Here is a 12,938-nt window from a genome sequence, read left to right on the forward strand (position 1 = left end):
AGAGAGGGAGAGGGAACAAAAAGAGAGAGAGAAAGAGGCCGGGTGCAGTGGCTCACACCTGTAATCCCAGCACTTTGGGAGGCCGAGGTGGGTGGATCACGAGGTCAGGAGTTCGAGACTAGCATGGTAAAACCCTGTCTCTACTAAAAATACAAAAAATTAGCTGGGCATGGTGGCGTGTGCCCATAGTCCCAGCTACTCAGGAGGCTGAGGCAGGGGAATCGCTTGAACCCAGGAGGCGGAGGTTTCGGTGAGCCAAGATTGCACCACTGTACTCCAGCCTGGGCAACAGTGCGAGACTCCATCTCAAAGAAAAAAAAAAAGAGAGAGAAAGAAAAAAGAAAGGAAGAAAGAACGGAGGGAGGGAGGGAGGAAGGAGAGAAAGAGGAAGAAGGAAGGAAGGAAAGAGAGAGAAAGGAAGGAAGGAAGAAAGAAAAGAAAAGAGAAATGTGTGCTGTAAGCCTGTGGCCGGCCAGGCCCTCCTTCATGGAGTCACACCCCACTGGAGGCCACTGTGTCAGGTTTTCTGCAGGCAGGTATCAGAGCCAGAGCTTTAATTCGAGCTGTGTGTGGCACTCAGAGCTTGTGCTCTTAATCCCTACCCACAAATGAACACTGTGGGGTGGGAGGGGGGATGCTCTGTGGCTCTGTGGGAGGCCCAGGGAGGGGGTGTCATATGTCCCAGACTTGAGTCCCCAGGGGATAAACGTGTGGAGACTGTGAGCCAGGCAGGGGAAACAGCAAGGCTGGCATGGAGGAGACTGAGGGGGATAGCAGGAGGGCAGGGTCCTTGATCACACCAGGCCTGCAGTCCACAGGGCAATGTGGGGAGGATTTTCCGATTCCAAGACAAACCCCAGCTCTGGGAGAAGGGAACCTGACATGGGCCCCTTGACACAGTGGCCCCGCCTGTCTAGGTGGCTGATGTCATTATTTACCCCCAAGCTCCCTGCTCCCCATCCCAGGAACAACTCCAGAGCAGCCCAACCCAGGGGAGGGACGGCTCCGGATGGAGCAGAGTTGCCAGGAAACCGAAGCGGCCGTGCTCAGTGGGGTGATGGGGACCAGGGACTCCCAATCAGAACCCTCAGTGGCTTTTTTATTCCTTCATCATCATGGAAAATCACTGCCTGCAAGGGAGGAAGGTGCTGACCCCAGACTGGGGAGGTTGGGGGGCACTAGGCCAGGGCCAGCTGCAGGGCCGGGCAGCCTACACCCCTCTCCCCACCTCCCTCCGGCAGCCCTGGCTCAGCCCAGAGACTCCAGGCTGACTCACTGCAGACAGCTGTGGTCTGGGATGCCTCGGGCTGCTGGAAGAGGAACGGCCTAGGGACAGGAGAGGGGGAGGGACAGCAGGGGACATTAGTTGTGGGTGTCAGACTTGCTGGGAGTGGGGCAAATTCCTCCCACCTTCCACTCTGCCCTGGCCAGAGCTGTTGAGCCTGCGGAGACAGGACAGGACCACCAGCCCTCATCCCGTCTGCAGGGGTGGCGTTCCCCAAGCTGCAGGCTGCCCCCGGCCCTGCAGGACGAGCGCCTTTGGGCAGGTGGGTGGGTGCTGAGCCTATGGACCAGGGAGCCAGAAGCGCATTTTACCAGGGCCCCGTTCTGAGCCAGAGAACTGGAACCGGCGAGGATCAGAATCCAGCCACAGTGACCCGAGACTCCTACTTCTCTCTGTAAAATGGGTGGCTGTCACCCTGCCTCCCTTCGGTGACCACCAGGGCAGAACAATAGACGGTCGGGAAACTCTGAATGTCTGCAGGTCTGTGTCACCCTCAAAGCAAAGCCCTGGTACAGGCTCCCAATGCAGCAGCCAAGGCTGGATACCAGAATCTTCCATCACCTCTGACCTCTCCTCTGGGTCATGCCCCACTCGTGCTGTGCACCCGATTCCCCCAACCCTGCCTGGGGATGCACCCCGGTCCTGCCCACCCTCCCGTCTCAGTCTCAGCACCCTCGAGCCGCCACCTCCCAGGCCTTCCCGTTTTCCTGGCCATCTGAGCCCGCTTATCCTGTTTGCCACTTGGTTGAGCACCAGTTTCGTCAATCAAGCAATTATCGAGCGCCTGTGTGCAGGCTCCGGGACGCTTCCCGTGTGGGCTGCTCCGTTTTCCCTCCCAGGGGCGTTTTGGAAGCTTCCCAAAACAAAAGGCGGAAGGCAGGAAGGAAGTGCCACCCTGTGGACGCGGGAAAGATGACAGGCCCTGTCTTTGTCTCCGGGCGCCTGCGCAGCCCCCATCCCATCCCACTTCCAGAGGCCCTGGGGAGGGGGAGACTAGCTTTGTCTCCATTGTCGGGTGGGGAAACTGAGGCTCTGACGTGCCCGTCACCCAGCGAGTCAGTGGCAGAGCCAGGATATGAACCCAGGTGGCCTGGTCAGTCAGCTCTTTTTGATTTTTGTGGTGTTTTGTTTTTGTTTTTGTTTTTGTTTGAGACGGAGTCTCGCTCTGTCTCCCAGGCTGGAGTGCAGTGGCCGGATCTCAGCTCACTGCAAGCTCCGCCTCCCGGGTTCACGCCATTCTCCTGCCTCAGCCTCCGGAGTAGCTGGGACTACAGGCGCCCGCCACCTCGTCCAGCTAGCTTTTTTTGTATTTTTAGTAGAGACGGGGGTTCACCGTGTTAGCCAGGATGGTCTCGATCTCCTGACCTCGTGATCCGCCCGTCTCGGCCTCCCAAAGTGCTGGGATTACAGGCTTGAGCCACCGCGCCCAGCCTTGTTTTGTTTTTTGAGACGGAGTTTCGCTCTTGTTGCCCAGGCTGGAGTACAATGGTGGGATCTCCGCTCACCGCAGCCTCCGCTCCCAGGTTCAAGCAATTTTCCCAGGTTCAATTGCTCCCAGGTTCAAGCAATTGCTCCCAGGTTCAAGCAGTTGCTCCCAGGTTCAAGCAATTTTCCTGCCTCAGCCTCCCGAGTAGCTGGGATTACAGGCATGCGCCAATACGCCCGGGTAATTTTGTATTTTTAGTAGAGACGAGGTTTCTCTCCAGGTTGGTCAGGCTGGTCTCAAACCCCCAACCTCAGGTGATCTGCCCAGGTTGGCCTCCCAAAGTGCTGGGCTCAAGAGATCCTCCCACGTCAGCCTCCCAAGTAGCTGGGACTACAGGTGTGCACCATCACATCTGGCTGGTAATTTTAAAATTTCTTTTTTGTTGTTGTTTGTTTTTTTGAGGCAGAGTCTCGCTCTGTCACCTGGAGTGCAATGGCACGATCTTGGCTCACTGCAACCTCAGCCTCCCGAGTTCAAGTGATTCTCCTGCCTCAGCCTCCCGAGTAGCTGGGATTACAGGTATGTGCCACCACGCCCGGCTAATTTTTGTATGTTTAGTAGAGACGGGGTTTCACCATTTTGGTCAGGCTGGTCTTGAACTCCTGACCTCAGGTGATCTGCCTGCCTTAGCCTCCTGGAGTGCTGGGATTATAGGCGTGAGCCTGGAAATTTTAGAACGTTTTTTAGAGATGGGGGTCTTGCTATGTTGCCCAGACTGCTATTGAACTCCTGGGCTCACGCAATCCTCCTGCCTCAGGCTCCCAAAGTGCTGGGATTACAGGCATGAGCCGTGACTCCCAGCCACGTTTGTGGGCCTAACCACCCCAGTGTCGTATCACTCCCGGGCCGACCCTGTCCCTCCTTTGATCCACCCAGTAAGGCACCATTGCCTGGGCTTCATCAGCCTGTCCCTGTTGGGTTCAGCCTGTGGGAGGCAGTGGTGGGAGCCTGAAGCAGGGGATGGGCTGGACTCTTTCTCCCTCCCTCTGTCGGGGACCACATGTGCGGCAGTTCTTTCCCTCCTATGAGTTTCTGGCTCCCACCAGCTCGCAGGCTCCAGAAACCACGTCTTCCCTCTCCTGGTTTTGTGGCCACCGCGCCCGGCCAACCCTTTTCTTTGAGACGGAGTCTCTCTGTCGCCCAGGCTGGAGCGCAGTGGTGCGATCTCAGCTCGCTGCAACCTCCGCCTCCCGAGTCCAAGCGATTCTCCTGCCTCAGCCTCCCAAGTAGCTGGGATTACAGGCACCCACCAGCATGCCTGGCTAATCCTTTTGTATTTTTAGTAGAGGCGGGGTTTCACTATGTGGGGTAGGCTGATCTCGATCTCCTGACCTCGTGATCCACCTGTCTCAGCCTCCCAAAGTGCTAGGATTACAGGCGTGAGCCACCGCGCTCATCTTTCCTTTCTTTTATCCCCTGTAGTGTCCCACAAGCCTAAGCACTCAACAAACATTTGTCGAGTGAATGATGGACGAGCAGAGGACTTGACAAAATCTCCAACTCAGAGAAGCGACAGCAGAGAACACGCTCACCAGGTCAGCCATCACAGCACAGGCAAGGTACCGTGGCAGCCCATGGAGACTGCATGTTGCCCAGAGTTCTGGGAAAATCTTCCCCTTCTGGGTCCTCCTGGGGAGTCCAATCCATGAACAGATGAAAGAAGGAAGTGAGGCTGGCCTGGGCGGTGGCTCACACCTGTAATCCCAGCACTTTGGGAGGCTGAGGCGGGCAGATTACCCAAGGTCAGGAGTTCAAGACAAGCCTGACCAACATGGTGAAACCCCGTCTCTACCAAAAATTCAAAAATTAGCCAGGCATTGGCTAGGTGCGGTGGCTCATGCCTGTAATGCAAGCATTTTGGGAGGCTAAGGTGGGCAGATCACGAGGTCAGGAGATCCAGACCATCCTGGCTAACACAGTGAAACTCCGTCTCTACTAAAAATGCAAAAAAATTAGCTGGGCGTGGTGGTGGGCGCTTGTGGCCCCAGTTACTTGGGAGGCTGAGGTGGGAGAATGGCATTAACCCAGGAGGCGGAGGTTGCAGTGAGCTGAGATGTCGCCACTGCACTCCAGCCTGGGCGACAGAGCAAGACTCCATCTCAAAAAACAAACAAAAAAAATTGCCAGGCATGGTGGCACTCGCCTGTAATCCCAGCTACTAGGGAGGCTGAGGCAGGAGAATTGCTTGAACCTGGGAGGCGGAGGTTGCAGTGAGCCAAGATCATGCCACTGCTCTCCAGCCCGGGGCGACAGAGCCAGATTCCGTCTCAAAAAAAAAAAAAAAAGAAATGAGCAAACAGAAGAAAGTGCATCGGGTTTAGACAAACTGGTTCATTTAAGAAATTTAATTGATCACAGTAAGACATTCCGGCTACAAAAACCTTCTATACAGTGGTTTAAAAAGTGACACCCATCTCCCAGAAGCCACTCATACATACAGCAGGGCATCATTCTCCCGAAAAGCGGTGCACACAGTCCAGTTCGTGCAAATAATCTTTGTACATAAAGAAGAGGCATTTCAGAGACAACAACCCACTACGCAGGGCACCGAGAATAGTCACTGAACAAATACAGCAACCAGGGTTTGCATAAATAAATAGATTTTATATATACGTATATATATATATATATATATATATATATATAAGTGATAACAGTTTCAACCAATATACAAAGTGCAAACATAACAAAAAACCCCCACTAGCTGTACAGGGATGCATTTACATGCTCCGAAACCAGAAAGGCTTGTCATGGTTCCCTGCATTGCGGGGGCACAGTGTTTCGTCCCTGGGGACAACGGCCAATCCCTTGTGACATCTTCACACCGGGAATCTGAGGGAGGCTGTCACTCTCTTGGGTCATCAGTGCAACAGTAACATTTAGGGCAATTTCAGAAAGAACCTGAAGTCCCATCAAACTATCCAGACTGGAGGATTTACTTTTTTTTTTAAATAGTTTTATTTATGAGATAGGGTCTTGATCTGTTGCCCAGGCTGGAGTGCAGTAGCTCGATCATGGCTCACTGCAGCCTCCACCTCCTGGGCTCAGGTGATCCTCCTGCCTCAGCCTCCCGAGTAGCTGGGATCACAGGCACGTACCACCGCACCCAGCTGATTTTTAACTTTTTGATTTTTGTAGAGATGGGATCTTGCTTTGTTGCTCAGGCCTGGTCTCCAACTCCTGAAAAGTCTTCCCCTTCTGGGTCCTTCCCCTGGGGAGTCCAATCCACAAACAGATGAAAGAAGGGAGCGAGGCTGGCCGGGCACGGTGACTCACACCTGTAATCCCAGCACTTTGGGAGGCTGAGGTGGGCAGATTACCCAAGGTCAGGAGTTCAAGAGAAGCTTGACCAACATGGTGAAACCCCGTCTCTACCAAAAATTCAAAAATTAGCCAGGCGTTGGATGGGCATGGTGGCTCACGCCTGTAATGCAAGCACTTTGGGAGGCTAAGGAGGGCAGATCACGAGGTCAGGAGATCAAGTGATCCTTCTGACTCAGCCTCCCAAAGTGCTGGGATTACAGGGGATTACAGGCATGAGGCACCTGTGTCTGGCCAACTTCATTTTTTAAGAGATGGGGTCTTACTATGTTGCCCAGGCCGGAGTGCAGTGGCATAATCATAGCTCACAGCAGCCTCAAATGCCTGAGCTCAAACCATCCTCCCACCTTAGCCTCGCCATGCTTGGCCAGAGGCCACAGGCTGCTGATGCACCAGGCATGTTTTTTGTTTTGTTTTTTCTGAAACAAGTTTCGCTTCTGTCACCCAGGCTGGAGTGCAATGGGACGATCTCAGCTCACTGCAACTTCCAAGTCCTGGGTTCAAGCGATTCTCTTGCCTCAGCCTCCTGAGTCGCTGGGATTACAGGCGCGCACCACCACACCCAGCTACCTTTTGTATTTTTCGTAGAGAAAGAGTTTTACCATGTTGGCCAGGCTGGTCTCCAACTCCTAATCTCAGATGATCTGCCCTCCTCGCCTCCCAAAGTGCTGGGATTACAGGCGTGAGCCACTGCGCCCGGCCTCACCATGCATGTTTTAAACACATACCCATCAATGACAAGATTGGGGATGTGAATGGCTTGGAGGCATTTGCATAGTAGTGGAGGCACTAGGTGAGCAGACATAAAGAAGACAATGGCTGTCATGGCTTTGAAGTCCTGGTCAACCTGCCCTTCTCTGTCTCTGGCATTCATTGACACGGGCTTTCCCTGGCCAGGGAGCCCATCCCAACACACACAACAGAAAACAGTGCAAAATAACACAGATGCTGAATTTACACAATGTACAACTCTGAACTGAGAAAGTGCAAGGAGACCACAGGAATGGAAATGGGTAGGGGTGGGGAAGATGGGCACCAGGCTGGCGTCTTGACAGCCACACCTGGGTGCAGGCCACGTGTCCTCATGGCCAAGGTAACCGGGTGTCTCAGGCACTTAATAAATATTAAGGGTGACCAGAGACTCAGGCTCCCCCTCTGGGAAGTAGCATCATTTGGTGAATGAGTTTGGTCTCGGTGCCACCACGGATTCAGCCAGATCAGTTGCAACGCCATGAATCCCTTTCCTGGTTTGAGGAAGGTACAAACCCACCTTGAAAGACACTGGGTGGGTCATGATTCGGGGGTGACAGGGCAAAGGCTAACTTGGCTGTCGAGCAAGGCTTGCGTAGAAGAGGTAAACACGTTGACTCCTGAGTTTAAGGGTTTGGCTTAGAGATTGGTGGATGAGGCAGGGCTGGGGGTCCCATTGGTGACATCTGCTGTCGTGTGTTGAAAGCCACTTGCTTCTCCGGACCTGACAGCCCCTGCCCTTTCATCTTCCATGTTTGAGGATTGTGTCACGGTGGAGAGAAACTCAAAACTTCCAAATGGAGGTGTCATCCTGGCACCCCTGGGCCTGTTTCTCTTCTTCTTCACAAGGAAAGAAAGAAACCAAAAATCCCAACCCAAGCCACCAAAGCCTGTTCTGCCTCCCAGATGAATAAATATATAAAACAAAGCTCTGGCAGGCAATGCTTTGGTCTTCTCTTTGACTAAAACGAGGCCCGCGAGGTCTCAGGAAGGGTTCTGGGCAGGGACAGGACTCCAGGCAGATGTTCACGCCACGTCATCCTCCAGACTGACCATCTGTCTCTGCCAACAAATGGTAAACAGCGGAAACTATCAGTCCAGCATTCAGGAAACTCGGCCGGAGGCCGCCTACTTCTCACCTCCTGGGCTCGGCAGCCTCCCGCATCCTGATCCCTAAGCATGTTCCCCCAGGAGCCGCCAGGGGGAGACGGTGAGTACATGATTCAGTCACTTCCCACCGCTCTCAGGGCAAAAGCCAAAGTCCTCCCCAGTGGCCCACAAGGCTCTGCACAACCAGCCTGGTCACCTCCTGCCTTTTTACCCCTCTCTTTGCTCCAGCTACAACAGCCTCAAACGCAACAGGCATGGTCTAGCCTCAGGGCCTTTGCACAGGCGGTTCCTCTGGCTCAGAGAAGCCTACCTACCCTGAACCCCTTGTCTGAAGATCAAGGCGGGCATGGTGGCTCATGCCTGCAATCCCAGCACGTGTGGAGGCCAAAGTGGGTGGATCACTTGAGGTCAGGAGTTCAAGACCAGTCTGGGCAACATGGCGAACTCTCATCTCTACTACAAATACAAAAATTACCCGGGCATAGTGTTGTAATCCCAGCTACTCAGGAGGCTGAGGCTGATGCATGAGAATTGCTTGAACCCAGGAGGCAGAAGTTGCAGTGAGCCAAGATCGCAACACTGCACTCCAGTCTGGGTGACAAAGCAAGACTCTGTCTCAAAAAAAAAAAACAAAAAAAAAAACACCTCCTCTCCCTTCCTCCCTCCCAGCCCTCTGGGAACCCTTCTTTGAGTTTTGTTTTGTTTTGTTTTTGAGACGGAGTCACGCTCTGTCGCCCGGGCTGGAGTGCAGTGGCCGGATCTCAGCTCACTGCAAGCTCTGCCTCCCAGGTTCACGCCATTCTCCTGCCTCAGCCTCCCAAGTAGCTGAGACTATAGGCGCCCGCCACCTCACCCGGCTAGTTTTGTGTATTTTTTAGTAGAGACGGGGTTTCACCTTGTTAGCCAGGATGGTCTCGATCTCCTGACCTCGTGATCCACCTGTCTCGGCCTCCCAAAGTGCTAGGATTACAGGCTTGAGCCACCACGCCCGGCCTTGTTTTGTTTTTTTAAGAGACAAGGTCTTGCTCTGTCACCCAGGCTGGAGTGCAGTGGTGCAATCACGACTCACTGCAGTCTTGACCTCCTGCTTTAGCCTCCCTAGTAGCTGTAACTATAGGCCCTTGTCTGGGCTAAATTTTTATTTTTTTGCAGAGATGGGGTCTTGCTATGCTGCCCAGGCTGGTCACGAACTCTAAGCTCAGGTGATTCTCCTGCTCAGCCTCCCCAAGTTCTGGGATCACATGTATGAACCATCATGTCCAGCCTCTGAACTCCTTTTTTTTTGAAATGGAGTTTTGTTCTTGCCACCTGGGCTGCAGTGCAGTGGCGCGACCTTGGCTCACTGCAACCTCCGCCTCCCAGGTTCAAGCGATTTTTCTATCTCAGCTTCCCAAGTAGCTGGGATTACAGGCGCCCACTACCGTGCCCAGCTAATTTTTTGTATTTTTAGTAGAGACGGGGTTTCCTTATGTTGGGCAGGCTGGTCTTGAACTCCTGACCTCAGGTGATCCCCCACCTTGGCCTCCCAAAGTACTGGGATTACAGGCGTGAGCCGCCACACCCGGCCTCTGAACTCCTTTTGACTTTCTTTGCTCAGTCACCATCTGATGGAACTCTATTCGCTGATCCAGCGTTCCTCTACATCACCGAGGCCGTTGTCCGCTGACATTCTGAACGAGCGCACAGAAGCATTCACCTAATGCTGTCCTCGATCTGGAGGGCTGGGGAAGCCTCGGCCTGGTCCCTTGAGAATCGTATGCCTCCAGCCGGGAGGGGGCCGCCATGGGCTCTGGCCTTCTAGAGGGGGTCACTCACCGAGGGGTAGCTGTAGCCGTCCTGGTTTCGGCAAATGTGGACCTCATCCTCTGTGGTCTTCTGATAGACAGGGTTGTCAAAGTTGATGCTGTTGATGCTCTTCAGCCGCCAGTTCTTCCAGAGGAGGAAGGCCCCCAAGCAGAGGAAGACGAGGAGCACTGCAGGGAGAGGCACACTCTGTCACACAGCTCCCCTCAAGACAAGAGACCCAGCTCCATGGCTGGAGCAAAAACACAGGCATCGTACCATAACCTGGACTCCTGGTCTTTTATGTTTGTTTAGAGATAGTCTTGTAGGCTGGGCGCAGTGGCTCACGCCTGTAATCCCAGCACTTTGGGAGGCCGAGGCGGGCAGATCATGAGGTCAGGAGTTCAAGACCAGCCTGGCCAACATGGTGAAACCCCGTCTCTACTAAAAATATAAAAATTAGCTGGGCATGGTGGCGGGTACCTGTAGTCCCAACTACTTGGGAGGCTGAGGCAGGAGAATTGCTTGAACCCGGGACGCAGAGGTTGCAGTGAGCTGAGATCGCACCACTGCACTCCAGTCTGGTGACAGAGCAAGACTCCGTCAAAAAAAAAAGAGACAGTGTCTTGCTCTGTGCCCCAGGCTAGAGTGCAGTGGCATCATCATCGCTCACTGCAGCCTCAACCTCCTGGCCTCAAGGGATCCTCCCAACTCAGCTTTCTGAATAGCTGGGACTATAGACATGCACCACCATGTCCGGCTATTTTTTTTTTTTTTCGTTGACAGTGGGGGCTCACGCCTGTAATCCCAGCACTTTGGGAGGCCAAGTTGGGTGGATCACTTGAGGTCGGGAGGTTGAGACCAGCCTGGCCAATGAGGTGAAACCCCATCTCTACTAAACTTACAAAAACCAGCCAGGTGTGGTGGTGCGTGCCTGTAATCCCAGCTACTCGGGAGGCTGAGGCAGGAGAAATGCTTGAACCCAGGAGGTGGAGGTTGCAGTGAGCCAAGATCGTGTCACTGCACTCCAACCTGGGTGACAGGGCAAGACTCCATCTCAAAAAAAAAACCACCAAAAAGAAAAAACAAACAAACAGAAAATAGTCCAATCTATCCATAAGAATTTTCTATATTTATTTTTTTTGAGACGGAGTCTTGCTCTGTTGCCCGGTTGGAGTACAGTGGCGCAGTCTCAGTTCATTGCAACCTTGACCTCCCAGGTTCAAGCAATCCTCCTGCCTCAGCCCCTCAAGTAGCTGGGAGCACAGGCAAGTGTCACCTGCCCAGGTGACACTTTTTGTAGAAATAGGGTTTCGCCATGTTGCCCAGGTTGGTCTCGAAGCCCTAAGCCCAAGCGATCCACCCACCTCAGCCTCCCAAAGTACTGGGATTACAGGCATGAGCCACGGTGCCCAGCCTCGTAAGTAAGGAATATCTAACCTGAAGCCCACTGGGTGAGCCACACCCCAAAAGTAGCTGACTTCCTCCATATTTCTGTCCAGGATTAGCCACACACAAGGCGGTGACTTTTTAAGAAATAGGAACCGGGGTACAGTGGCTTGTACCAACTACTCGGGAGGCCAAGGTGGGAGGATCACTTGAGCCCCAACATTGAGGCTACAGCAAGGCATGATCGCGCCACTGCACTCCAGCCTGAGTGACAGAGCAAGACTGTCTCTAAAACAAATTAAATTTCTTTTTTCTTAAAATTTAAGAAAAAAAGAAAACAGAAATGTGATGTGAGTTAGGATGAGCATGAGCGAGGCAGCGAGAGTGAGCCTCTCCACACGGTCCCCTGCAAGAGAACCCGTTCCCCAGAAGGCACTCAAGTCTGGGTGAGGCCATTTCCGCGACACAGGACCCAGCTGCACGTCCTCCATCTGACCCCTTAGCTGTCTGATCTTGTCACTGTCAGCCCGAAGCCGGGAGAGGCTGTCGGGGTGATAAAGGACACTCAGTGCGGCTGTACCCTGCCCGGGAGAAAAGGTGAACAGGCCCAACCAGCCAGGCACAAGGTCACATTGCAGGAGGCTGTGACCCGGGGGATGCTGTGACCCGGGGGATGCTGGGACCCGGGGGAGGCTGTGACCCGGGGGATGCTGGGAGACGGGGGAGGCTGTCACCCGGGGGAGGCTGTCACCCGGGGGAGGCTGGGACTCGGGGGATGCTGGGGGACAGGGGAACAGGCCCAACCAGCCAGGCACAAGGTCACATTGCAGGAGGCTGTGACCCGGGGGATGCTGTGAGACGGGGGATGCTGGGACCCGGGGGAGGCTCGGACCCGGGGGATGCTGGGGGACGGGCAATGCTGGGACCCGGGCGAGGCTGGGACCCGGGGGAGGCTAGGGGACCGGGGATGCTGGGGGACGGGCCCGCACTTACCAATGGGGAGGATGATAGACAGAGCCCCCACGCTCTGGGGTTTCTTCGCATTTCCTCTGCCAGCGGCATTGCCCAGAGCTGCAGGGGAGAAGCAAGGGTGAGGCCCAGGTCTAAAGGAAGACCACCAAGAAATGGAGCAGGCAGAGGAGGGCACTGACAGCCAGGAAAGTGCCCAGCACATCGCCCTGGGCACTTGGGAGAATTTCCCGAGTCTGCGGGAGGCCACACGGGCTTATTTGTGAGTTATCAAAGTTGTGGGACTCAATTCCAGTTTAAGAAGGTTTTTTTTTTGGGAGGTTAGAAATAGGGGTCTGGCTATGTTGCCCAGGTTGGTCTTGAACTCCTGGTCTCAAGTGATCCTCCTGTCTCAGCTTTCCAAAGTGTGGGGATTACAGGCATGAGGCACCGAGCCCAGCCTGAGAAGGTTCTTGAGCCTCACATTGATGAGTCTTTAGGGGAGGACCGCAGAGGCTTTCATTCCAGGTGGTTGACAAAGTCGCGGGTGAAATTTTCGTCAACTTACCTCTGCATTTATTAAAACGAGCATATTTTGGTCCGGGTGTGGTGGCTCACGCCTGTAATCACAGCACTTTGGGAGGCTGAGGCGGGTGGATCACCTAAACTCAGGAGTTCAAGACCAGCGTGATCAACATAGTGAAACCCTGTCTCTACTAAAAATATAAAATTAGGTGGGCGTGGTGGCGGGCACGTGTAATTCCAGCTACTCGGGAGGCTGTGGGAGGAGAATCACTTGAACCCGGGAGATGGAGTTGCAGCGAGCCAAGATCTCGTCATTGCACTTCAACCTGGCAACAGAGCGAG

General features: G+C 54.1%; 1 protein-coding gene across 1 annotated transcript in view; it reads right to left on the bottom strand.

Annotated features, from left to right (window-relative positions):
* Positions 1-6,676: 6,676 nt before the first annotated feature.
* Positions 6,677-12,938, bottom strand: part of LDLR (low density lipoprotein receptor) — a 43,968-nt gene continuing 37,706 nt past the window's right edge. The window contains exons 14-16 of the mRNA XM_011954953.1: positions 12,117-12,194; positions 9,768-9,925; positions 6,677-7,904 (exon numbers count right to left, since the gene is read on the bottom strand). Of these exons, the coding sequence (XP_011810343.1) occupies positions 7,869-7,904; positions 9,768-9,925; positions 12,117-12,194 (272 nt within the window). The 3' untranslated portion in view covers positions 6,677-7,868. The remainder of the gene's footprint in view (positions 7,905-9,767; positions 9,926-12,116; positions 12,195-12,938) is intronic.

Source organism: Colobus angolensis, unplaced genomic scaffold, assembly GCF_000951035.1.
Source record: "Colobus angolensis palliatus isolate OR3802 unplaced genomic scaffold, Cang.pa_1.0 Scaffold39, whole genome shotgun sequence".
Classification (NCBI taxonomy): Eukaryota; Metazoa; Chordata; class Mammalia; order Primates; family Cercopithecidae; genus Colobus; species Colobus angolensis.